The sequence below is a fragment of the Oncorhynchus mykiss genome, chromosome 23 (assembly GCF_013265735.2).
Source record: "Oncorhynchus mykiss isolate Arlee chromosome 23, USDA_OmykA_1.1, whole genome shotgun sequence".
Classification (NCBI taxonomy): domain Eukaryota; kingdom Metazoa; phylum Chordata; class Actinopteri; order Salmoniformes; family Salmonidae; genus Oncorhynchus; species Oncorhynchus mykiss.
Genome location: NC_048587.1, coordinates 49,731,629 through 49,758,385, shown reverse-complemented (window position 1 = coordinate 49,758,385; position 26,757 = coordinate 49,731,629). Strand labels below are relative to the sequence as shown.

The following is a 26,757-nucleotide window of genomic DNA, read 5'->3' as shown; positions in this document are numbered from 1 at the left end:
GCCCTGGAGCAGGGAGTGGTGGTGTTCAATGGAGGTGTTCATCTATCCTGCCCTGGAGCAGGGAGTGGTGGTGTTCAATAGAGGTGTTCATCTATCCTGCCCTGGAGCAGGGAGTGGTGGTGTTCAATAGAGGTGTTCATCTATCCTGCCCTGGAGCAGGGAGTGGTGGTGTTCAATGGAGGTGTTCATCCATACAGCCCTGGAGCAGGGAGTGGTGGTGTTCAATAGAGGTGTTCATCTATCCTGCCCTGGAGCAGGGAGTGGTGGTGTTCAATGGAGGTGTTCATCTATCCTGCCCTGGAGCAGGGAGTGGTGGTGTTCAATAGAGGTGTTCATCTATCCTGCCCTGGAGCAGGGAGTGGTGGTGTTCAATGGAGGTGTTCATCTATCCTGCCCTGGAGCAGGGAGTGGTGGTGTTCAATAGAGGTGTTCATCCATACAGCCCTGGAGCAGGGAGTGGTTGTGTTCAATAGAGGTGTTAATCTATCCTGCCCTGGAGCAGGGAGTGGTGGTGTTTAATGGAGGTGTTCATCTATCCTGCCCTGGAGCAGGGAGTGGTGGTGTTCAATAGAGGTGTTCATCCATACAGCCCTGGAGCAGGGAGTGGTGGTGTTCAATGGAGGTGTTCATCTATCCTGCCCTGGAGCAGGGAGTGGTGGTGTTCAATAGAGGTGTTCATCCATACAGCCCTGGAGCAGGGAGTGGTGGTGTTCAATGGAGGTGTTCATCCATACAGCCCTGGAGCAGGGAGTGGTGGTGTTCAATAGAGGTGTTCATCTATCCTGCCCTGGAGCAGGGAGTGGTGGTGTTCAATAGAGGTGTTCATCTATCCAGCCCTGGAGCAGGGAGTGGTGGTGTTCAATAGAGGTGTTCATCTATCCAGCCCTGGAGCAGGGAGTGGTGGTGTTCAATAGAGGTGTTCATCTATCCAGCCCTGGAGCAGGGAGTGGTGGTGTTCAATAGAGGTGTTCATCTATCCAGCCCTGGAGCAGGGAGTGGTGGTGTTCAATAGAGGTGCTCATCCATACAGCCCTGGAGCAGGGAGTGGTGGTGTTCAATAGAGGTGTTCATCTATCCAGCCCTGGAGCAGGGAGTGGTGGTGTTCAATAGAGGTGTTCATCCATACAGCCCTGGAGCAGGGAGTGGTGGTGTTCAATAGAGGTGTTCATCTATCCTGCCCTGGAGCAGGGAGTGGTGGTGTTCAATAGAGGTGTTCATCTATCCAGCCCTGGAGCAGGGAGTGGTGGTGTTCAATAGAGGTGTTCATCTATCCTGCCCTGGAGCAGGGAGTGGTGGTGTTCAATAGAGGTGTTCATCCATACAGCCCTGGAGCAGGGAGTGGTGGTGTTCAATAGAGGTGTTCATCTATCCTGCCCTGGAGCAGGGAGTGGTGGTGTTCAATGGAGGTGTTCATCTATCCTGCCCTGGAGCAGGGAGTGGTGGTGTTCAATAGAGGTGTTCATCCATACAGCCCTGGAGCAGGGAGTGGTTGTGTTCAATAGAGGTGTTAATCTATCCTGCCCTGGAGCAGGGAGTGGTGGTGTTTAATGGAGGTGTTCATCTATCCTGCCCTGGAGCAGGGAGTGGTGGTGTTCAATAGAGGTGTTCATCCATACAGCCCTGGAGCAGGGAGTGGTGGTGTTCAATGGAGGTGTTCATCTATCCTGCCCTGGAGCAGGGAGTGGTGGTGTTCAATAGAGGTGTTCATCCATACAGCCCTGGAGCAGGGAGTGGTGGTGTTCAATGGAGGTGTTCATCCATACAGCCCTGGAGCAGGGAGTGGTGGTGTTCAATAGAGGTGTTCATCTATCCTGCCCTGGAGCAGGGAGTGGTGGTGTTCAATAGAGGTGTTCATCTATCCAGCCCTGGAGCAGGGAGTGGTGGTGTTCAATAGAGGTGTTCATCTATCCAGCCCTGGAGCAGGGAGTGGTGGTGTTCAATAGAGGTGTTCATCTATCCAGCCCTGGAGCAGGGAGTGGTGGTGTTCAATAGAGGTGTTCATCTATCCAGCCCTGGAGCAGGGAGTGGTGGTGTTCAATAGAGGTGCTCATCCATACAGCCCTGGAGCAGGGAGTGGTGGTGTTCAATAGAGGTGTTCATCTATCCAGCCCTGGAGCAGGGAGTGGTGGTGTTCAATAGAGGTGTTCATCCATACAGCCCTGGAGCAGGGAGTGGTGGTGTTCAATAGAGGTGTTCATCTATCCTGCCCTGGAGCAGGGAGTGGTGGTGTTCAATAGAGGTGTTCATCTATCCAGCCCTGGAGCAGGGAGTGGTGGTGTTCAATAGAGGTGTTCATCTATCCTGCCCTGGAGCAGGGAGTGGTGGTGTTCAATAGAGGTGTTCATCCATACAGCCCTGGAGCAGGGAGTGGTGGTGTTCAATAGAGGTGTTCATCTATCCTGCCCTGGAGCAGGGAGTGGTGGTGTTCAATAGAGGTGTTCATCCATACAGCCCTGGAGCAGGGAGTGGTGGTGTTCAATAGAGGTGTTCATCTATCCAGCCCTGGAGCAGGGAGTGGTGGTGTTCAATAGAGGTGTTCATCCATACAGCCCTGGAGCAGGGAGTGGTGGTGTTCAATAGAGGTGTTCATCTATCCAGCCCTGGAGCAGGGAGTGGTGGTGTTCAATAGAGGTGTTCATCCATACAGCCCTGGAGCAGGGAGTGGTGGTGTTCAATAGAGGTGTTCATCCATACAGCCCTGGAGCAGGGAGTGGTGGTGTTCAATAGAGGTGTTCATCTATCCTGCCCTGGAGCAGGGAGTGGTGGTGTTCAATAGAGGTGTTCATCCATACAGCCCTGGAGCAGGGAGTGGTGGTGTTCAATAGAGGTGTTCATCTATCCTGCCCTGGAGCAGGGAGTGGTGGTGTTCAATAGAGGTGTTCAGCTATCCTGCCCTGGAGCAGGGAGTGGTGGTGTTCAATAGAGGTGTTCATCTATCCAGCCCTGGAGCAGGGAGTGGTGGTGTTCAATAGAGGTGCTCATCCATACAGCCCTGGAGCAGGGAGTGGTGGTGTTCAATAGAGGTGCTCATCCATACAGCCCTGGAGCTTAGGTCAATGGACAGACTCCCCCTGAGACTGCCTTGTCTCTCTCTCTCTCTTTCTCCCTCCAACTCTCACCTTCCTGCCACCCTTCTCTCTCTGTTTTTCAGCCATTTTTCCCTTTTTCTTGTGGTTATTCATCAGGGTCTCATAGTCACACTCCTCTTGGATATTTCAGAGTTTACCGACAGAAGGCTTTCTCTTCAAAACACAGCATCCGCACTGGAAAGGAACCCCCCCCCCCCTCTCTACTCATGAAAGGCTAGACAGAGACAAGGAGGAAAAGGGAGAAAGTAAAAGAGCTCTTGTGAGAGGTATAGAGGGCAGAAAGACCAGATGACCTGTTATCGTTTCTTTGATCTCCTTTGTTTTTTGTTTGTTTGTTTCTAAAATCCAACTCTCTCTTCTTTGTGTTTTTCAGGGCGGAGGATTATGAAGCAGATGGGAGCGGAGAGAAGCGGAGGAAGACGATGACTAATCATGGCTTCCTCACGAGGAGAGGTCGTCCCAGCCTGAGCTCCCGACTAGCACGGAGGGTGACCCAGCTGAAGCAGAAGGTTGTGGCCCAGAGAGGTGCACCATCAGGGGGCACGCACCGTCGCAGACGGGACCCCAGACCTGGAGCCCACGCAAACTGCAGAGAGAGTGGCACAGGTAAAACAAACACACGTTAACCTTGTACCACATACACTCCCTGACACTAACACACCCATCTCTCCATGTTCACCCAGCAGCGGATACTTCCAGTAACCAGCAGGACTGGGTGCCCAATCAGGGGGTGAGGAGAAGGAGAGGTCGACCAAGGGTCAAACTGGGCGGACCTTCGACCAGAGTCCTCCGCAGAGGAGGTGTGGCCTCTGTGAAGCAGGAAATGAACGAGGGGAAGAGCAACAGCGAGTGCTCAGGCCAGGGTAAGTTACGTCTCAGTGAGATGTCTCCCGGCTGTGTGTGTGTGTGTTTGTTAGAGAGTGAGATGTCTTCAATCACGGTGGCCTGCTCTCACTTCCCGGCTCGTCTGTCACACCATTAAAACCATTAATGGCTGCCCACTGGCATGTTGCCCCACAAAACCACACTGTAACGTGAACCCCAATATCGCCTCTTTTAGAATGTCACACCCCTGTCGCCCCTCCTGCACCCCCTCAAACCAACCAGTAGAGACGCAATGTCCCCCCTTACCCAATAATCTCAAATTGATGTGGCCCTATTGTGTACGTCCTGTGTGTGCGTGTGTGTGAGAGAGTGTTGACGAGAACGTTGTGTAAATGTCAAGTGTGTCAGCGACGTCTCGACACCCGACACGACCCCTTTAGTCAGCCACACACAGCTGCCAATAAAGATCTGATCTGTGAGTGTGTATGAGTGTGTGTGTGCTTGCATGCGCGTGTGCGTAATTGAGTGTGTGTGCATGCATTTGTGTCTGTGTGTGTGTACTGATGTTTGTCTGTCCATGAGAAAGACAGGACCATTGGGTTTCCTTGACCGCAGTTATTGAAAAGGTCATAGATTTCTGGGTGGCCAACTGACCATAGTAGTGTGTTCTACAGTATATACAAACAGTGTGTGTGTGTGTGTGTATATACACACACACACACACACACACACCCACACACACACACACACACACACACACACACACACACACAGTGGGGAGAACAAGTATTTGATACACTGCCGATTTTGCAGGTTTTCCAACTTGCAAAGCATGTAGAGGTCTGTAATTGTTATCATAGGTACACTTCAACTGTGAGAGACGGAATCTAAAACAAAAATCCAGAAAATCACATCGTATGATTTTTAAGTAATTAATTTGCATTGTATTGCATGACATAAGTATTTGATACATCAGAAAAGCAGAACTTAATACTTGGTACAGAAACCTGTTTGCAATTACAGAGATCATACGTTTCCTGTAGTTCTTGACCAGGTTTGTACACACTGCAGCAGGGATTTTGGCCCACTCCTCCATACAGACCTTCTCCAGATCCTTCAGGTTTCGGGGCTGTCGCTGGGCAATACAGACTTTTAGCTCCCTCCAAAGATTTTCTATTGGGTTCAGGTCTGGAGACTGGCTAGGCCACTCCAGGACCTTGAGATACTTCTTACGGAGCCACTCCTTAGTTGCCCTGGCTGTGTGTTTCGGGTCATTGTCATGCTGGAAGACCCAGCCACGACCCATCTTCAATGCTCTTACTGAGGGAAGGAGGTTGTTGGCCAAGATCTTGCGATACATGGCCCCATCCATCCTCCCCTCAATACGGTGCAGTCGTCCTGTCCCCTTTGCAGAAAAGCATCCCCAAAGAATGATGTTTCCACCTCCATGCTTCACGGTTGGGATGGTGTTCTTGGGGTTGTACTCATCCTTCTTCTTCTTCTTCCAAACACGGCGAGTGGAGTTTAGACCAAAAAGCTCTATTTTTGTCTCATCAGACCACATGACCTTCTCCCATTCCTCCTCTGGATCATCCAGATGGTCATTGGCAAACTTCAGACGGGCCTGGACACGCGTTGGCTTGAGCATGGGGACCTTGCGTGCACTGCAGGGTTTTAATCCATGACGGCGTAGTGTGTTACTAATGGTTTTCTTTGAGGATGTGGTCCCAGCTCTCTTCAGGTCATTGACCAGGTCCTGCCGTGTAGTTCTGGGCTGATCCCTCACCTTCCTCATGATCATTGATGCCCGACGAGGTGAGATCTTGCATGGAGCCCCAGACCGAGGGTGATTGACAGTCATCTTGAACTTCTTCCATTTTCTAATAATTGCGCCAACAGTTGTTGCCTTCTCACCAAGCTGCTTGCCTATATTCCTGTAGCCCATCCCAGCCTTGTCCATGTCCCTGATGTCCTTACACAGCTCTCTGGTCTTGGCCATTATGGAGAGGTTGGAGTCTGTTTGATTGAGTGTGTGGACAGGTGTCTTTTATGCAGGTAACGAGTTCAAACAGGTGCAGTTAATACAGGTAATGAGTGGAGAACAGGAGGGCTTCTTAACCTGTAGTGACGCGCAGCCCGTGAACGGGCCCGTTATCATCATCTGACACTAATTAGCATAACGCAACGGACATAAATCTTCCTAGAAAATATTCCTATTCATGAAAATCACAAGATATATTGGAACACAGCTTAGCCTTTTGTTAATCACCCTGTCATCTCAGATTTTCAAAATATGCTTTACAGCCAACGCTAGACAAGCATTTGTGTAAGTTTATCATAGCCTAGCATAGCATTATGCCTTGCTAGCGGCAGGCAAACTTGTCACGGAAATCAGAAAAGCAATCAAATTAAATCGTTTACCTTTGAACTTCGGATGTTTTCACTCACGAGACTGCCAGGTAGACAGCCAAAGTTCATTTTTTCCCAAAATATTATTTTTGTAGGTGAAATAGCTCCGTTTGTTCTTCACGTTTGGCTGAGAAATCGCCCAGAAATTGTGGTCACCACAACAGCGAAAAATATTCAAAATTAGCTCCATAATATCGACAGAAACATGGCAAACGCTGTTTAGAATCCATTCTCAAGGTGTTTTTCTAATATCTATTCGATAATATATCCGTCGGGACAATTCCTTTTTCTCTAGGACCGATTGGAGTAATGGCTACCTCTGCACTTTACGCGAGAATCTCTCTCGGAGCCACCATGTGACCACTTACGCAATGTGCCCCCATACGGCTATTCTTCAACAGAAATGCGGAAAACTATGTCACAATGCTGTAGACACCTTGGGGAATATGTAGAAAGCGTAAGCTCGTTGATGGTACATTCACAGCCCTATAGGGAGTCATTGGAACGCAGCGCTTCCAAAACCTGGGGCACTTCTGGATTGGATTTCTCAGGCTTTCGCCTGCAACATCAGTTCTGTTATACTCACAGACAATATCTTTACAGTTTTGGAAAAGTTAGAGTGTTTTCTATCCAAAGCTGTCAATTATATGCATATTCTAGCATCTTTTCCTGACAAAATATCCCGTTTAAAACGGGAACGTTTTACTCCAAAAATGAAAATACTGCCCCCTTTACTCCAAAAATGAAAATACTGCCCCCTAACACCAAGAGGTTAAAGAAAAACTAACAGGTCTGTGATAGCCGGAATTCTTACTGGTTGGTAGGTGATCAAATCATACAAATCAAATAAAAAAATCATACAATGTGATTTTCTGGATTTTTTTTTAGATTCCATCTCTCACAGTTGAAGTGTACCTATGATTAAAATTACAGACCTCTACATGCTTTGTAAGTAGGAAAACCTGCATTCCCGGCAGTGTATCAAATACTTGTTCTCCCCACTGTGTTGTGTGATACCCACTGTGGTGTCTTCCCTGCTAATCTGTGCTGTGTGATAATTTGTGTGGTGTCTTCACTGCTTATATGTCCTGTGTTATTTATATATATATATACACACACAGTTTGTCTTCACTGCTTATCTGTGCTGTGTGATAGTTTGTGTGGTGTCTTCACTGCTTATCTGTGCTGTGTGATTGTTTGTGTGGTGTCTTCCCTGCTTATCTGTGCTGTGTGATAGTTTGTGTGGTGTCTTCCCTGCTTATCTGTGTGGTGTCTTCCCTGCTTATCTGTGCTATGTGATAGTTTGTGTGGTGTCTTCCCTGCTTATCTGTGTGGTGTCTTCCCTGCTTATCTGTGCTGTGTGATAGTTTGTGTGGTGTCTTCCCTGCTTATCTGTGCTGTGAAATAGTTTGTGTGGTGTCTTAGTTTGTGTGGTGTCTTCACTGCTTATCTGTGCTGTGTGATAGTTTGTGTGGTGTCTTCACTGCTTATCTGTGCTGTGTGATAGTTTGTGTGGTGTTTTCACTGCTTATCTGTGCTGTGTGATAGTTTGTGTGGTGTTTTCACTGCTTATCTGTGCTGTGTGATAGTTTGTGTGGTGTCTTCGCTGCTTATCTGTGCTGTGTGGTGTCCTCACTGCTTATCTGTGCTGTGTGATAGTTTGTGTGGTGTCTTCACTGCTTATCTGTGCTGTGTGATAGTTTGTGTGGTGTCTTCGCTGCTTATCTGTGCTGTGTGATAGTTTGTGTGGTGTCTTCGCTGCTTATCTGTGCTATGTGATAGTTTGTGTGGTGTCTTCGCTGCTTATCTGTGCTGTGTGATAGTTTGTGTGGTGTCTTCACTGCTTATCTGTGCTGTGTGATAGTTTGTGTGGTGTTTTCACTGCTTATCTGTGCTGTGTGATAGTTTGTGTGGTGTTTTCACTGCTTATTTGTCCTGTGTGATAGTTTGTGTGATAGTTTGTGTGGTGTCTTCCTTGCTTATCTGTGCTGTGTGGTGTCCTCACTGCTTATCTGTGCTGTGTGATAGTTTGTGTGGTGTCTTCACTGCTTATCTGTGCTGTGTGATAGTTTGTGTGGTGTTTTCACTGCTTATCTGTGCTGTGTGATAGTTTGTGTGGTGTTTTCACTGCTTATCTGTCCTGTGTGATAGTTTGTGTGGTGTCTTCCTTGCTTATCTGTGCTGTGTGATAGTTTGTGTGGTGTTTTCACTGCTTATCTATGCTGTGTGATAGTTTGTGTGGTGTTTTCACTGCTTATCTGTCCTGTGTGATAGTTTGTGTGATAGTTTGTGTGGTGTCTTCCTTGCTTATCTGTGCTGTGTGGTGTCTTCCCTGCTTATCTGTGCTGTGTGATAGTTTGTGTGGTGTCTTCCCTGCTTATCTGTCCTGTGTGATAGTTTGTGTGGTGTCTTCCCTGCTTAGTTTGTGTGGTGTCTTCCCTGCTTAGTTTGTGTGGTGTCTTAGTTTGTGTGGTGTCTTCCCTGCTTATCTGTGCTGTGTGATAGTTTGTGTGGTGTCTTCCCTGCTTAATTGTGATGTGTGATAGTTTGTGTGGTGTCTTCACTGCTTAGCTGTCCTGTGTGATAGTTTATGTGATTGTTTGTGTGGTGTCTTCCCTGCTTAGTTTGTGTGGTGTCTTATCTGTCCTGTGTGATAGTTTGTGTGGTGTCTTCCCTGCTTATCTGTCCTGTGATAGTTTGTGTGATAGTTTGTGTGGTGTCTTCCCTGCTTATCTGTCCTGTGATAGTTTGTGTGATAGTTTGTGTGGTGTCTTCCCTGCTTATCTGTCCTGTGTGATAGTTTGTGTGGTGTCTTCCCTGCTTATCTGTGCTGTGTGATAGTTTGTGTGATGTCTTCACTGCTTATCTGTGTGGTGTCTTCCCTGCTTATCTGTGCTGTGTGATAGTTTGTGTGGTGTCTTAGTTTGTGTGGTGTCTTCACTGCTTATCTGTCCTGTGTGATAGTTTGTGTGATAGTTTGTGTGGTGTCTTCCTTGCTTATCTGTGCTGAGTGGTGTCTTCACTGCTTATCTGTGCTGTGTGATAGTTTGTGTGGTGTCTTCGCTGCTTATCTGTGCTGTGTGATAGTTTGTGTGGTGTCTTCACTGCTTATCTGTGCTGTGTGATAGTTTGTGTGGTGTCTTCACTGCTTATCTGTGCTGTGTGATAGTTTGTGTGGTGTTTTCACTGCTTATCTGTGCTGTGTGATAGTGTTTGTGGTGTTTTCACTGCTTATCTGTCCTGTGTGATAGTTTGTGTGGTGTCTTCCTTGCTTATCTGTGCTGTGTGGTGTCCTCACTGCTTATCTGTGCTGTGTGATAGTTTGTGTGGTGTCTTCACTGCTTATCTGTGCTGTGTGATAGTTTGTGTGGTGTCTTCACTGCTTATCTGTGCTGTGTGATTGTTTGTGTGGTGTCTTCCCTGCTTATCTGTGCTGTGTGATAGTTTGTGTGGTGTCTTCCCTGCTTATCTGTGTGGTGTCTTCCCTGCTTATCTGTGCTGTGTGATAGTTTGTGTGGTGTCTTCCCTGCTTATCTGTGCTGTGAAATAGTTTGTGTGGTGTCTTAGTTTGTGTGGTGTCTTCACTGTTTATCTGTGCTGTGTGATAGTTTGTGTGGTGTCTTCACTGCTTATCTGTGCTGTGTGATAGTTTGTGTGGTGTTTTCACTGCTTATCTGTGCTGTGTGATAGTTTGTGTGGTGTTTTCACTGCTTATCTGTCCTGTGTGATAGTTTGTGTGGTGTCTTCCTTGCTTATCTGTGCTGTGTGGTGTCCTCACTGCTTATCTGTGCTGTGTGATAGTTTGTGTGGTGTCTTCGCTGCTTATCTGTGCTGTGTGATAGTTTGTGTGGTGTTTTCACTGCTTATCTGTGCTGTGTGATAGTTTGTGTGGTGTTTTCACTGCTTATCTGTCCTGTGTGATAGTTTGTGTGATAGTTTGTGTGGTGTCTTCCTTGCTTATCTGTGCTGTGTGGTGTCCTCACTGCTTATCTGTGCTGTGTGATAGTTTGTGTGGTGTCTTCACTGCTTATCTGTGCTGTGTGATAGTTTGTGTGGTGTTTTCACTGCTTATCTGTGCTGTGTGATAGTTTGTGTGGTGTTTTCACTGCTTATCTGTCCTGTGTGATAGTTTGCGTGGTGTCTTCCTTGCTTATCTGTGCTGTGTGGTGTCCACTGCTTATCTGTGCTGTGTGATAGTTTGTGTGGTGTCTTCACTGCTTATCTGTGCTGTGTGATAGTTTGTGTGGTGTCTTCGCTGCTTATCTGTGCTGTGTGATAGTTTGTGTGGTGTCTTCACTGCTTATCTGTGCTGTGTGATAGTTTGTGTGGTGTTTTCACTGCTTATCTGTGCTGTGTGATAGTTTGTGTGGTGTTTTCACTGCTTATCTGTCCTGTGTGATAGTTTGTGTGATAGTTTGTGTGGTGTCTTCCTTGCTTATCTGTGCTGTGTGGTGTCTTCCCTGCTTATCTGTGCTGTGTGATAGTTTGTGTGGTGTCTTCCCTGCTTATCTGTCCTGTGTGATAGTTTGTGTGGTGTCTTCCCTGCTTAGTTTGTGTGGTGTCTTCCCTGCTTAGTTTGTGTGGTGTCTTAGTTTGTGTGGTGTCTTCCCTGCTTATCTGTGCTGTGTGATAGTTTGTGTGGTTTCTTCCCTGCTTAATTGTGATGTGTGATAGTTTGTGTGGTGTCTTCACTGCTTAGCTGTCCTGTGTGATAGTTTATGTGATAGTTTGTGTGGTGTCTTCCCTGCTTAGTTTGTGTGGTGTCTTCCCTGCTTATCTGTCCTGTGTGATAGTTTGTGTGGTGTCTTCCCTGCTTATCTGTCCTGTGATAGTTTGTGTGATAGTTTGTGTGGTGTCTTCCCTGCTTATCTGTCCTGTGTGATAGTTTGTGTGGTGTCTTCACTGCTTATCTGTGCTGTGTGGTGTTTTCACTGCTTATCTGTGCTGTGTGATTGTTTGTGTGGTGTCTTCCCTGCTTATCTGTGCTGTGTGATAGTTTGTGTGATGTCTTCACTGCTTATCTGTGTGGTGTCTTCCCTGCTTATCTGTGCTGTGTGATAGTTTGTGTGGTGTCTTAGTTTGTGTGGTGTCTTCACTGCTTATCTGTGCTGTGTGATAGTTTGTGTGGTGTCTTCACTGCTTATCTGTGCTGTGTGATAGTTTGTGTGGTGTCTTCGCTGCTTATCTGTGCTGTGTGATAGTTTGTGTGGTGTCTTCACTGCTTGTTTGTGTGGTGTCTTCCCTGCTTATCTGTGCTGTGTGATAGTTTGTGTGGTGTCTTCACTGCTTATCTGTGCTGTGTGATAGTTTGTGTGGTGTTTTCACTGCTTATCTGTGCTGTGTGATAGTTTGTGTGGTGTTTTCACTGCTTATCTGTCCTGTGTGATAGTTTGTGTGATAGTTTGTGTGGTGTCTTCCTTGCTTATCTGTGCTGTGTGGTGTCTTCCCTGCTTATCTGTGCTGTGTGATAGTTTGTGTGGTGTTTTCACTGCTTATCTGTCCTGTGTGATAGTTTGTGTGATAGTTTGTGTGGTGTCTTCCTTGCTTATCTGTGCTGTGTGGTGTCTTCCCTGCTTATCTGTGCTGTGTGATAGTTTGTGTGGTGTCTTCCCTGCTTATCTGTCCTGTGTGATAGTTTGTGTGGTGTCTTAGTTTGTGTGGTGTCTTCCCTGCTTATCTGTGCTGTGTGATAGTTTGTGTGGTGTCTTCCCTGCTTAATTGTGATGTGTGATAGTTTGTGTGGTGTCTTCACTGCTTATCTGTCCTGTGTGATAGTTTATGTGATAGTTTGTGTGGTGTCTTCCCTGCTTAGTTTGTGTGGTGTCTTCCCTGCTTATCTGTCCTGTGTGATAGTTTGTGTGGTGTCTTCCCTGCTTATCTGTCCTGTGATAGTTTGTGTGATAGTTTGTGTGGTGTCTTCCCTGCTTATCTGTCCTGTGATAGTTTGTGTGATAGTTTGTGTGGTGTCTTCCCTGCTTATCTGTCCTGTGTGATAGTTTGTGTGGTGTCTTCCCTGCTTAGTTTGTGTGGTGTCTTCCCTGCTTATCTGTGCTGTGTGGTGTCTTCCCTGCTTATCTGTGCTGTGTGATAGTTTGTGTGGTGTCTTCCCTGCTTATCTGTGCTGTGTGGTGTCTTCCCTGCTTATCTGTCCTGTGTGATAGTTTGTGTGGTGTCTTCCCTGCTTATCTGTCCTGTGTGATAGTTTGTGTGGTGTATTCCCTGCTTGTCTGTCCTGTGTGATAGTTTGTTGCCTAAAGGGTAAAGGCCACTGAGTTATTTTACGATATAGCTACTCTACACTGTCACCAGACATAGTTTGAGATGGTCGTGCCACAACTGATCTCCAAATAGTTTCTAATGTATTATATTGATCCCTTGATCCCACAGAGGAGGAAGAAGAGAGGCGCTATGACAGCGACGAAGGACTCAATGACGTAAATACAACGATACCATCCTCCAAAGACACGCCAACAAACTCTTCTGTGACTGGCCCAGCCGCTAAGCTCCAAGCCAATCAGAAAGCCAGGAGCAAGGAGGAGAGGCAAGGTGATGATGTGAGCATGCCCAGTGTGGCACTGAGGAGGAGAGGAGCCCCCTGCAGGCCAGGCCCTGCTACTGTAGATGGGAGATGCCCAGAGCTCCAGGAGCCACAAGGGGCTAGGAGAGAACCTGTACCCAGCTGGAGAGTCTCGTTAGTGGGCAACAGCCTCCAGGACAGCAGGGGGGTCCAGGGACCAGTGGCGGAGGCAAAGAGGAAGATCTCGGGACAACAAAACTTTCTGGGAAAGGTGAGGTGGGAGAATGGAAGGACCCGTGGGGGGGAGGGGGGGGGTCTCTAGGTTAATCAAAAATGGCTTCCTCCTCTGTTAAAATCTCCCTGAACTACTTGAGACAGTTAAGATGCACGTGTTACGGTATCTCACTTGCTACATGGTGATCATGATCATTGTCTATAATACTAACCTGTCCTTTGTGGTTTTTCCAGAGGAGGGGCTGCTGGCTAGAGACTGAGACTCAGAGAGAGGACACCACCAGGGGCAAGAGGAGCAGGAAGAAGCAGGTGGGGATGGGGGTCAGAATGGTTATGGTGGAGGAGGGATAGGGGCAACAGGAAAGAGGCAGTGAGGAACAGGAAATGACAGTTGGTGGCGAATCCTGAGTAGAAACAACAGGGAGAGTACAGTAGAAGAGAGAGGTGGCGTGACTAGAGGGCATTCAGCGGCAGTTGGAACAGTGATGATGTTAGGCAGTTGGAACAGAGCTTATGTTAAGCAGTTGGAACAGTGATGATGTTAGGCAGTTGGAACAGTGATGATGTTAGGCAGTTGGAACAGTGAAGATGTTAGGCAGTTGGAACAGTGATGATGTTAGGCAGTTGGAACAGTGATGATGTTAGGCAGTTGGAACAGTGAAGATGTTAGGCAGTTGGAACAGTGATGATGTTAGGCAGTTGGAACAGTGATGATGTTAGGCAGTTGGAACAGTGATGATGTTAGGCAGTTGGAACAGTGATAATGTTAGGCAGTTGGAACAGTGATGATGTTAGGCAGTTGGAACAGTGATGATGTTAGGCAGTTGGAACAGTGATGATGTTAGGCAGTTGGAACAGTGATGATGTTAGGCAGTTGGAACAGTGATGATGTTAGGCAGTTGGAACAGTGATGATGTTAGGCAGTTGGAACAGTGATGATGTTAGGCAGTTGGAACAGTGATAATGTTAGGCAGTTGGAACAGTGATGATGTTAGGCAGTTGGAACAGTGAAGATGTTAGGCAGTTGGAACAGAGATGATGTTAGGCAGTTGGAACAGTGAAGATGTTAGGCAGTTGGAACAGAGATGATGTTAAGCAGTTGGAACAGTGATGATGTTAGGCAGTTGGAACAGTGATGATGTTAGGCAGTTGGAACAGTGAAGATGTTAGGCAGTTGGAACAGAGATGATGTTAAGCAGTTGGAACAGTGATGATGTTAGGCAGTTGGAACAGTGATGATGTTAGGCAGTTGGAACAGTGATGATGTTAGGCAGTTGGAACAGTGATAATGTTAGGCAGTTGGAACAGTGAAGATGTTAGGCAGTTGGAACAGAGATGATGTTAAGCAGTTGGAACAGTGAAGAAGTTAGGTAGTTGGAACAGTGATGATGTTAGGCAGTTGGAACAGTGATGATGTTAGGCAGTTGGAACAGTGATGATGTTAGGCAGTTGGAACAGTGATAATGTTAGGCAGTTGGAACAGTGAAGATGTTAGGCAGTTGGAACAGAGATGATGTTAAGCAGTTGGAACAGTGATGATGTTAGGCAGTTGGAACAGAGATGATGTTAAGCAGTTGGAACAGTGATGATGTTAGGCAGTTGGAACAGTGATGATGTTAGGCAGTTGAAACAGAGATGATGTTAGGCAGTTGGAACAGTGATGATGTTAGGCAGTTGGAACAGTGAAGATGTTAGGCAGTTGGAACAGTGAAGATGTTAGGCAGTTGGAACAGAGATGATGTTAAGCAGTTGGAACAGTGAAGAAGTTAGGTAGTTGGAACAGTGATGATGTTAGGCAGTTGGAACAGTGATGATGTTAGGCAGTTGGAACAGTGATGATGTTAGGCAGTTGGAACAGTGATAATGTTAGGCAGTTGGAACAGTGAAGATGTTAGGCAGTTGGAACAGAGATGATGTTAAGCAGTTGGAACAGTGAAGAAGTTAGGTAGTTGGAACAGTGATGATGTTAGGCAGTTGGAACAGTGATGATGTTAGGCAGTTGGAACAGAGATGATTTTAGGCAGTTGAAACAGAGATGATGTTGGAACATCATGCAGTTGGAGGAATGAGAAGAAGCTATATGTAACCTGTCCTTTTTTTAAATGTGCTTTTGGCGAGTTTCCTTGACAGCACACATAAAAGTCTTAAGCTATGGCGTGACCTATTTTACCAAAGGGATTATTAGCTAACTCTGTATGGGTGGATCAGTTTAAAACAACCGTGAATGAGTCAGCTGGTGAGATATACAGCCAATGAATAAGACTGATGACGTGTGTGAGTTGCCTTTACTCCAGTCTACTGTGTTCTGTTGAGAACAGCCCTGAGGTGGGTCTCAACACCAGCCTAGTGTGTTCTGGTGAGAACAGCCCTGAGGTGGGTCTCAACACCAGTCTACTGTGTTCTGTTGAGAACAGCCCTGAGGTGGGTCTCAACACCAGCCTAGTGTGTTCTGGTGAGAACAGCCCTGAGGTGGGTCTCAACACCAGTCTACTGTGTTCTGTTGAGAACAGCCCTGAGGTGGGTCTCAACACCAGCCCTGAGGTGGGTCTCAACACCAGTCTACTGTGTTCTGTTGAGAACAGCCCTGAGGTGGGTCTCAACACCAGTCTACTGTGTTCTGTTGAGAACAGCCCTGAGGTGGGTCTCAACACCAGTCTACTGTGTTCTGGTGAGAACAGCCCTGAGGTGGGTCTCAACACCAGCCTAGTGTGTTCTGGTGAGAACAGCCCTGAGGTGGGACTAAACACAAGCCTACTGTGTTCTGGTGAGAACAGCCCTGAGGTGGGTCTCAACACCAGTCTACTGTGTTCTGGTGAGAACAGCCCTGAGGTGGGACTAAACACAAGTCTAATGTGCTCTGGTGAGAACAGCCCTGAGGTGGGACTAAACACCAGCCTAGTGTGTTCTGGTGACAACAGCCCTGAGGCACTGACAGACGCGCACACACGCGCACACACACACATATGTACTAAACAAACACACACACATACTCTTTGGAAACAGGCTGAATTTGAAGCTTCATCATCAGTCGTCATTCATCATTAAGAAACCAGCTCCTCAAACCAGAATAGGACTGTGTGTGTGTGTGTGTGTGTGTCAGTGCGATTAGTACTTTTTGAAGTCTGTTCGATTTTGGTTAAATTATTATTATTATTATATAAAGAAAATGTAAACATTCAATGCAATATGCATTATTTGGGTTGAATGATGCAACAAGACAGAATAAAACAATTAATTAAAGTCCCATGAAGGTAGTGACTGCCCATTACAGTTATTAACCATCACTTATTCACATTACTATACTTTAATAACATATTTCAGTTGTACATTTGTTTTATTTGATGACTTTATTATTTCATTCCAAGTCATCATCTTATCTCTTTAGATCTGCTGCCTATGCTGTCTGACAAAATCACTATTTTAGTAGTTTTCCAAAGTAAATAAGGCATATTTTTATGACTGCTGAATACCATCTCTCAATCACTTAGATAATGTATTTTCAGGTAGAGATTCCTCAGGAAGCAACAGCTGCTCTCTATATCAGATCAGATCGCTCATTCTTCTCTCTTCCGTAGCAGGCGTAAAAGAAACACAGACCGGACAAGTAGATACGCAATGGATTATGGTCATTGTAGTTAATTACCACGTTTTCTGCACTTAACTATGTAGAATATTGGTCTGTTGGAAACTACAACTCCTTACTACATCACACAATTCAGGCTGGATCTGATTTATCTCTAGAGACACTGTGCATTGTGCACATTTAGATTAAAAAAATTGGGTGTGTTGAAAGAAAGGGGTAGTTCTGGCAGCAATGTATGGAAAAAAAGATGACATGCTTTTGTTCTAGGCCTGCACTAAAACACCAGATTCATTGATGATCATAATTTGAATTAGTGCTGTGATGGAAAAAAAGCCTGCACACTCTGTAGCTGTCCAGGACCTGGGAGGGTGATCACTGGTTTGGTCCTCCTGAGTGGCGCAGCGTTCTAAGGCAATGCATCTCAGTGCTAGAGGCGTCACTACAGACACCCTGGTTCAAATCCAGGCTGTATCACAACCGGCTGTGATTGGGAGTCCTATAGGGGCGGTGCGCAATTGGCCCATTGTTGTCTGGGTTTGGTGCCGGTGTAGGCCGTCATTGTGAATAAGAATTTGTTCTTAACTGACTTGCCTAGTTAAATAACGTTTACATTAAAAAAAGGAGTTTAAAGAGATATATATTCTAATGATGTAATTTCCTGTTGCAGGCTAAGGGGCGTGCAGTGAGCCGGCTTCTGGAGAGCTTTGCGGCTGATGAAGGATTCCGATTGGACGAGGAGAGCAGCTTCTCTGAGGGGGAGGAGGAAGACATGGAGCATACACCTCACACACACAGAGAACCAGGTGAGAACACACACACACACACACACACACACACACACACACACACACCACAGTCTCACAGGGTCACATACCAGGCTAAATGTTTATATTTTCTCTCTCTCCTTCTTGCTCTCTCTCTCTGCAGCACTGCTTAACTGTGTGTTGAGCAGGGAGATGCTGGTGGATGGTCTGAAGGTGTTGATATCTAAGGAGGATGAGCTGCTGTATGCTGCCCGACTACACACTCTGGACCTGCCTGACATGTAAGGCACTGACACCTACTGACACCAATTCATATGGCCTGCTTAATCACAGATAGGCATGTTGATACAAAGGATTGGCTGAATGTCTTGTAATACATTTAATACAATCTCCCTGTCCTAGATTCCGTGTAGTGATCGAGGGGGAGAGAGGGAACAGGCCTAGGATCTACTCTCTAGAACAGATATTACAAGAAGCGGTGTTGGACGTGCGGCCACAGACAGAGGCCATCTTGACTGCTGGGACACGTGTGTGTGCCTACTGGAGCGAACGCTCCCGTTGTCTCTACCCTGGAAACGTCCACAGAGGGGTTCCGGGCGAGGAGGAGAAGGGAAGTGTGATGGTGGAGTTTGATGATGGAGACAGAGGAAGGATCTCGCTGCCCAACATACGCCTGCTGCCCAATGGGTACCAGGTACACTGTGAGTATACTGCACACACACACACGCATGCACGCACACACACACACACACACAGATTATACATTCCTGGAGGGTAAAGACATGGTCTGTCAACATTAGATCCAGACTCTGAGAGATTCATTCTCTGTGTCTGTTTTGCCCTACTTCTCTCTCTCTCATGCTCTCTATTTTTTTCGTGTTCTCACTCTTTCTCTCTTGCTTTCTCTCTCTCTCTGTCATTTTCTCATTCACTCTCTCGCTCTTTCTCTCTCTCACTTACTCAGGTGCGGAGCCATCTCCAGCCCTGCTCTCAACTGAACGTTGTGGTCGCAGAAGCTCCACCCAGGACAGTAGAGACAAGCCAACAGAGGGACCAAACAATGAAGAGGCAGAAGGAAGGAGCCAGGAGAGGAGACCAGGTAATGGCTCAGAGCATAATTAGATGGTTTTTCCCTTTGTTTGAGATTGAGGCCAACAGCACCTGAGCAGCACCAGTGAAATAAGCATACTGTAGATACCACCACCAGAGGGGTTGGAAACGGTTCAGGGAACAGAACCGAAAACCAGAAAATAACCACATTTTTGAAGGACAGAAATGGAACCTGGAACAAAAGTGATCCATACTGTAACTGAACCGTTATTTTAAAAGCATGGGAACCGGTTCCAGGCATATTTTCTAGTCCCATAAAAAAAAAAACGCATCACATCTCCTGTGCCAAAGCCCTCACTCTGTCACTCAGAAACTTATTCCAGTGTTTGACTGCCTGCCAGCTGAAAATCTTGGCCAGTGTGTGTGTTTAGGCTTCCTGCCCCTCTCCCTCTGAAGCATATGCTACTGTAGCCCCTCCCAGTGGTGTAAAGAACTTAAGTAAAAATACTTGAAGGTACTACTTAAATTGTTTTTGGAGTGTCTGTACTTTACTTTTCATATTTTTTGACAACTACTTTTTTCCCACTACATTCCTAAAGAAAATCATGTACTTTTTACTTCATACATTTTCCCTGACATGCTTAGCAGGACTGGAAAGTTGTCCAATTCCCACAATCATCAAGAGAACATCCCTGGTCATCCCTACTGCCTTTGATCTGGCTGACTCACTAAACACATGCTTCGTTTGTAAATGATGTCTGCGTGTTGGAGTGTGCCCCTAGCGATCTGTTTAAAAAAAAAACATGACCATTTTGCTGTCTGGTTTGCTTATTAATATGATCAAATTTAAAATATTTTTGCAATTACATTTACTTTTGATACTAAAGCATATTTAAAACCAAATACTTTTAGACTTTTACTCAAGTAGTATTTTACTGGCTTACTTTCACTTTTACTTGAGTCATTTTCTACTAAGGTACCTTTACTTTTACTCAAGTATGACAATGGGGTACTTTTTCCACCACTGGCCCCTCCCCCTCTGAAGCAAAGGCTACTGTACTGACATTACAATCATTACATGATTCAGAAGATAGGAGAGAGATTTTTCATTAGCTAGAAAAGAATGGATGCTAGTTAAGGATACTAAAGACCATTTGTTAACTACAAAAAGGTAAGAAATGCTTTTAATTCTGGTGCTGCTCTGCACACACATGCTTTTTAGTTAACTAGCTCACAGGACATTCAAAGTTTCCTTCATAGAAGCCGCTCCTCCTAGGTATAATTCTGTGGACGTAATTCAGATAATGCATATCATAACAAGATGCCCAGCGCTTCCAGCCTCCTCCTCCACCCTCACTCACTCTCTCCCCACATGCAAAATGTCAGTCCATCTTGCGCCATAGGCTACACTTGTCTGTCCATCAGGCATGTGAACAATTAGCTTGCCTGCTCTATCCGCACTGATTGGTGAAGTAATTTAATAACCTAAATGTAAAAAACGGTAGATTTCACAGGTTAAGAAAGGGACAGAAAGGAACAATATAAACCGGTACTTTCGTTTGGTTCAAACCAGTTCAGAAGTTTTTATTTTGCTTGTGGGAAAGTGGAACGGAACTAAAAAGATAAAGGCAAACTGCTTCAGAGGCCAACTTACTAGTCAGACCATCTTTAATCATACACTATATATGCAAAAGTATGTGGGCAACCCTTCAAATGAGTGTATTTGGCTATTTCAGCCACACCCGTTGCTGACAGGGGTATAAAATCCATCACACAGCCATGCAATCTCAATGGACAAACATTGGCAGTAGAATGGTCTTACTGAAAAGCTCAGTGACTGTTAACGTGGCACCATCATAGGATGACACCTTTCCAGCAAGTCAGTTCATCAAATTTCTGCCCTGCTAGAACTGCCCTGGTCAACTATATGTGCTGTTATTGTGAAGTGGAAACGTTTAGGAGCAACAATGGCTCAGCTGCGAAGTGGTAAGCCACACAAGCTCACAGAACGGGACCGCCGAGTGCTGAAGCACATGAGCGTATTAATCGTATATCCTCGGTTGCAACACTCACTACCAAGTTCCAAACTGCCTCTGGAAGCAACATCAGCACAATAACTGTTTGCCGGGAGATTAATTTTGGGAGCAGCCGCACACAAGCCTAAAATTACAATGTGCAATGCCAAGCATCGGCTGGAGCGTTGAAAGCTCGCCATCATTGGACTCTGGAGCAGTGGAAAGCGTTCTCTGGAGTGATTAATCACGCTTCACCATCTGGCAGTCTGATGGACAAATTTGGGTTTGGCGGATGCCAGGAGAACGCTACCATAGTGCCAACTCTAAAGTTTGGTGGAGGAGGAATAATGGTCTGGGGGCTGTTTTTCATGGTTTGGGCAAGGCCCCTTAGTTCCAGTGAAGGGAAATCTTAATGCTACATCATACAATGACATTCTAGATGATTCTGTGCTGCCATCTTTGTGGTAACAGTTTGAGGAAGGCCCTTTCCTGTTTCAGTATGACAACACCCCCGTGCACAAAGTAGGGTCCATACAGAAATGGTTTGTTGAGATCGGAGTGGAAGAAATGTACTTCCCTGCACGGAGCCCTGACCTCATCTCCATCGAATACCTTTGGGATTAATTGGAACACCGAATGCGAGCCTAATCGCCCAACAGACCATCAACACACAGCTTCTTCCCTCTCTATGGAATCCCCGTCCACCTGCCTAACGTCATCACTGTTCCAACTGTCACTGATCTGAATGCCCTCCAGTCAAACAGCATTCCCACAACTCAACAGACTAAATGTGACAAGGTGTCTCCAGTTCCACATTAAGGGCTGTAATTTATAGTTACACATAATTTGTTGTCTTTGACTTGGTTTAAAGGAAGGTTAGGTACATTCATCATGTTTATAAATCTCTCTTCTTCTTTCTTTCCCTTTATTTCTTTCTGTCTCTCTTTCTCCCCTTTTCTCTCTTACTCTGTTTATTCTTCCAGTTGGACGACCAAAGAAGGTCAAGCCAGAGGCCAATAGTTCAGCCACGACATCGTCAGAGAGAGTAACCGGGGGCAACACTTCCTCGATAAGCTGGCCGGCGAAGAGACTTCCAGCGGACTTCTTCCTGTTTAACGGGACATCCCGTAAAACCCACCGAGTGTGTCGCCAGCGAGACCTGGGGGTGTTCCACCGCCCAGCCACACACCCCCTCACCCCTCCCACACCCCTCAAGTGCATCTTTAGTTCCCCCTTTGAGGTTGACTCTTTCAGTAGCATCGCCAACGGTTACGCTGGAGCCTTCAGAAGCGGAACCCACCGGCCTGTTACCACGGTAACACCCCTGGTGCTAAGTGACTCTGTCGCCATGACAACGGCACCCTCCAACAGGAAGTCGAGTGACAGGTACAGAAAACAGTTCCTGGTGAAGCTGGACCACGAGGGCGTGACCTCGCCCAAAACAAAGAATGGGAAAGCTCTGCTGCGTTTGGGGGGCGGCAGGGGGCACAAGGGTCCATCTGCAGGGGCAGAGAGGGCACCTCTCAGGTACATCCACCCTGCCCTGGTGGTGAAGGAGGGGGCACCTCTCAGGTATATCCACCCTGCCCTGGTGGTGAAAGACAGAAATAAAGGAGAAAGAAGAGGAGAGAGTGGAATGTCCAAGTCTGAGCCGCTCCTGAAAGGGGCGCCAGCCCTCAGAAAGGGGCTCCCCTCGTCTGGTTTAGTGGGTCTGGGGGGAGAGTTTGGTACTCTGGACTGCCCCAGTGACTGCCCTAGCTCTTACTCTGAGCTGGATGAAGATGATGATGATGATGGAGATGAAGACGTAGCTCGGAGGAGAGCAGCAGCGGCGGGCGCAGGACGTTTCCTCTCACGTCTTTCTGTTTGCTCCTCGTCCTCTTCCTCTTCCTCCTCTTCTGGCTCCCTCTCTTCTTCCTCCCTCTGTTCTTCCGACTCCTCCTACTCCTCTGACGAAGAAGAATCTTCATCCCTCCTTCTCCGCCGAGCGCTGCTCCAGCAGCAGAAACACAAACACAAACAGAGCTTGACGTCTAACACCTTAACCCCTGACCCCACCACAAAGCCCAACCCAAGCCCCGCCTCAGCAACACCACACTCCTACGTTGCAAAGGCAGCCATGTCTGTCACCGGGGAGTCTAAGGTTAGAGGAAGTGACAGAGGAGAGGACAGGAAGGAGTACACATCAAAGGGGAGGACCAATAGTAGCAGCAGTGCATCCAAAAGCCAAACCAAGAGGAAAGGTGGAACCGTCTCCAACACACACACTCTGTCTCTCAACACACACACTCCGACCCCCAACACACACAACCCGGCCTCCCAGCCCAAACCTCCCAAGGATCACCCAGCAGAAAAGAGGCAGAGGATGTTGTCACCGATCCCCCATCCTAATATGTCCGCCCTCCTGCCGGGTCGCCAGCTGTGGAAGTGGTCTGGAAATCCCACACAGGTCAGAGGATACATGTGGGAGCCTTAATGGTGAACACAATCTGAAGCAGACGTATTGACTTATTGACTGAGGTCTTACTGAACTGAATAACTGAGTAAGGTCTTACCTGTCCTTACCTGAACTCCCTCCCAACCCCCCCCCCCCCCCCCCTCTCTCCCCCTACAGAGGCGTGGTCTGAAGGGTAAGGCCCGTAAGTTGTTCTACAAGGCGATTGTGCGTGGTGGTGAGACGGTGCATGTGGGGGACTGTGCTGTGTTCCTGTCCCCCGGTCGGCCCCAGCTGCCCTACGTGGGGCGGGTGGAGAGCCTCTGGGAGTCCTGGTCCTCCAGCATGGTGGTCAGGGTCAAGTGGTTCTACCATCCTGAGGAGACGAGCCTGGGGAAGAGGCCACATGACGGAAAGGTATGATGGATTATCATTCAGCAACATGATCAACTTTTTGATCAAATGTATCAACCTTTTGATAAAATTTATCAAGGATTGATCAAGAATGTATCTACTTAAATCTATTTGGGGATTAATGAATAGGCTGTTCATTTATCTTTTAGTCTTCTATTTAACTCTGTGTTTAACATCTGTCTCCTTCCCTCCGCTACCCAGCATGCTTTGTACCAGTCGAGCCATGAGGATGAGAACGATGTCCAGACCATCTCCCACCGCTGTCAGGTGCTCAGTCGCACCGATTACGAGCACCTGATTCGCCGACGAAAGCCAGGGGGTGGGGCCCAGGATCTGTTTTACCTGGCAGGGACCTACGAGCCAACCACAGGCCAGCTGGTTAGCGCCGAGGGCGTGGCCATCGTCCCCTAGCAACAACTATGGAGTGTAAACAAAACAAAGCCTTAAAGATGGAAGCCTCATCTCTCCAGGATGAATCCAGCTACTGGTGCTGGTGTCAGTGAAGCATGGTTCTGTCCAAATCTAGAAGAGTTTGGAAATGAGGACCTTCCTTGGTTCTAGTTCCTGCTGGTTCTGGATCTTGGTTCTGGGTCCTATCTGGGTGTGGACGATCCCAACCCAAAAAGGGATAACAGCACTTTGGACCGCAGCACTGAAGTCATCTGATCTAATGATCTAGTGATCTGAAGAGGGACTACAGTACTCTACTGACCTTCTGAAACTGACAGACCGTGTCCTCGCTACGTCTTGTCTCTAAGAGTTGTTTTACTGTCTGTCACAGTCAAAAACTGTCATAGACTGACTCTCTGGCAGTTTGTCAGACTGTCATAGACTGACTCTCAGTCAGTTTGTCAGAGACTCCTGTGACTCTTACTAGGTTGTTGCTGTAAGTGAGAATGTGATGTGTTCACTTCTCAGTCTAGAGACCTGGTTAAATAAGGGTTATATAGAAGACATAAAATAGAGACTGGGAAAGGGAGTGAGAGAGAGAGCGAGAGAGAGAGACTGACTACACTGGTGGCTACACTGCTCTGATGATAAATGAATGACGGCAGGATTGAGAAATCCCAAAAGGACCAAAAACACTGTAGTTCTGAAGTGTGTGTGTGAGAGAGAGTATGTGCTGAGTGGTTGTAATGGATGCATTTGGTCCTTGAACAGCTGAGAGTAAATAGTGCTTTAGTGCATTTGCGGTGTGTTTGCGAGTGTGTGTTTGCGTGTGTGTGCGTGCGTTGTTCTCTCGTCTAGACCTCACCATGGAAACCCTAGATGTCTTTAACACTCAAAAAGTAAACCTACTAAACCTAAATCTATGAATATTCATATATCAATGGATTTACTAACCGCTTCTTCTCTAGACAGAAAACAAGACAAAAAGGAATGATTATTTCTACAGTCAAGCCATACACTTCAATACCTCTCATATCCTTCTATTCAGGTACAGCTGAATGATTTGTCTATTTCTGTGTGTTGTACAGCATTATGTATAAAGACTTTAATATTCAACTGGACATAGTATACATATATAATATACATGAAGAGAGAACTATATTCCTCTTTGTTGCTCTTTACGTTGTTATTTTTTCAATGACTGTTGAATAGTTATTTTGGCTTAGGGGGAGGAGCTTTAAGACTTCTTCTCTTTCTGCACTGAGTACGTTGTGGAGATGGGATGGGGTCCATGAGGGGTAAAGCTGTAAATATGCGACGGGATGGGTTCAAGTCCCATTTTGGGGGTTAGTGTGGATTTAGTGACCGGGGATGTTTTTATAAGAAAAGTGGAAAATGATTTTTTTGTTCACATCATCATTGGTCTGGTTTTGTATATTGTTCTTCTAGGTTTTATTGTCTATAATAATGTTGCTTATTCTCCTGTGGGGGTTTCAAATGTAAAGTTCTTTGTTTTTAGAAATACTGGAAAGTTTTTTTCTATTCGCTGATCCTTAAAGGTCCAGACTAGAGAGTTCTAGATGTTCTATATCTATATATTCCTAGAGGAAATCTATGTCTATTTATCTGGCCTAAAAAATACTAAACCAAAGCGCATCTATGTTTCGTTTCATCACATTAGAATGCAATATGAAGAAATATAAAAATATGAAAATATTCAATAAAATCTGAATTCGGAGATCCCTGCAATCATATTCAAGTAGCGCACCTGGGTTTCCCTCCTACCTGTTGGCATAGGACATGGCTTAACATTCACCATCATGTTGCCATGGGAACACAGCAACTTTATCTTCCTGCACGTAGCTTGGCTCTTGCACTTGAAGGCTCCATGACAACCATATGGCATCTCATGACTGTGAAGGACAATCAAAGCCAATCAAAAGAGGGGAATGTCTATAAAAAAAAATGATTAAGGATCCAATCAAAATTGTGCTTAATCTTTTCACTTTTCTTCCTGCTTTGCCAAAAATGTGTCTTTCTGTTTTTATTTTTATTTCACCTTCCACCCTTTCTTGCCAGTTATACATGCCTGGGATGACTGTGTTTTCAGTGTTGGGGTTTTCACAAGGAGAACATGAATGCCTTTTCATATGAGACGTACATGAACTGACTTTTTTAAACAACATTGTTGCTGTAACACTATGACGCAAAAGCTTAAAATAAATCTAATGTGAACATCCATGTTATATTACTTTTTGTAGGTCTTTAAACAATATTTTAAAAGCTGTATTTTCTTAAAGAAACACTGGATTCAGTTCTAAACATCACATTGGGTGAAGGGACATCATCTTTGCGCAACCTGTTTTGAGACCAACTGGAAACGACTTACTTTGTAGGTTTGGTATATAGTTTGTGACAATTGTCTCAGTCATTGTTGGAAATATGACTAAAATATTTCCCCTGTGTAAAAAACAAAGTTATTTATCTTAATTTTATTGCCTTTCTGTTGCATTTAATTAATAAAAAAAATGCTCAAAATGATCAAATCTGTGTTTTTCTTGTCTTTCTTTAGTGGATTTGAAGTAGGTCTACCTGGATTAGAAGTAGGTCTACCTGGATTAGAAGTAGGTCTACCTGGATTAGAAATAGGTCTACCTGGATTAGAAGTAGGTCTACCTGAATTAAAAGTAGGTCTACCTGAATTAAAAGTAGGTCTACCTGAATTAAAAGTAGGTCTACCTGAATTAAAAGTAGGTCTACCTGGGTTTAGTTTAAAATGTAGAAATCATTCCCAATCCACTGTCAGGTGCAGAAATAAGGAAACAGAGAGAGAAAAAGATTTGGGAAAATCGAACTGAAACTTGTTGAATGAAACAGAGAGATAGAGATATGTTTTGTGTGTGTGTGTGACCCCTATACCATCTCCTGTCTAGTATAGAGTTTCTGGGACAGGGTGTATAGATTTGAAAATGGTATTTGATACTTCCTGAGATACAGTCATACCTTTTATTACATTATTAAAACGACGTGGAT

At 46.0% G+C, this 26,757-nt stretch overlaps 1 protein-coding gene across 4 annotated transcripts in view; it reads left to right on the top strand.

Moving 5' to 3' along the window:
• Positions 1-26,265, top strand: part of LOC110503141 (BAH and coiled-coil domain-containing protein 1) — a 122,963-nt gene extending 96,698 nt beyond the window's left edge. For 3 of the 4 annotated variants that reach the window (XM_036960705.1, XM_036960704.1, XM_036960706.1), the window contains exons 13-23: positions 3,463-3,695; positions 3,773-3,952; positions 12,711-13,111; positions 13,309-13,383; positions 17,325-17,460; positions 17,585-17,702; positions 17,824-18,122; positions 18,386-18,520; positions 21,470-22,935; positions 23,101-23,337; positions 23,536-26,265. In XM_036960705.1, coding sequence (XP_036816600.1) covers positions 3,463-3,695; positions 3,773-3,952; positions 12,711-13,111; positions 13,309-13,383; positions 17,325-17,460; positions 17,585-17,702; positions 17,824-18,122; positions 18,386-18,520; positions 21,470-22,935; positions 23,101-23,337; positions 23,536-23,745 — 3,490 coding nt within the window. In that variant the 3' untranslated portion in view covers positions 23,746-26,265. The remainder of the gene's footprint in view (positions 1-3,462; positions 3,696-3,772; positions 3,953-12,710; positions 13,112-13,308; positions 13,384-17,324; positions 17,461-17,584; positions 17,703-17,823; positions 18,123-18,385; positions 18,521-21,469; positions 22,936-23,100; positions 23,338-23,535) is intronic. The other variant, XM_036960707.1, reaches the window with a different exon arrangement.
• Positions 26,266-26,757: the final 492 nt, after the last annotated feature.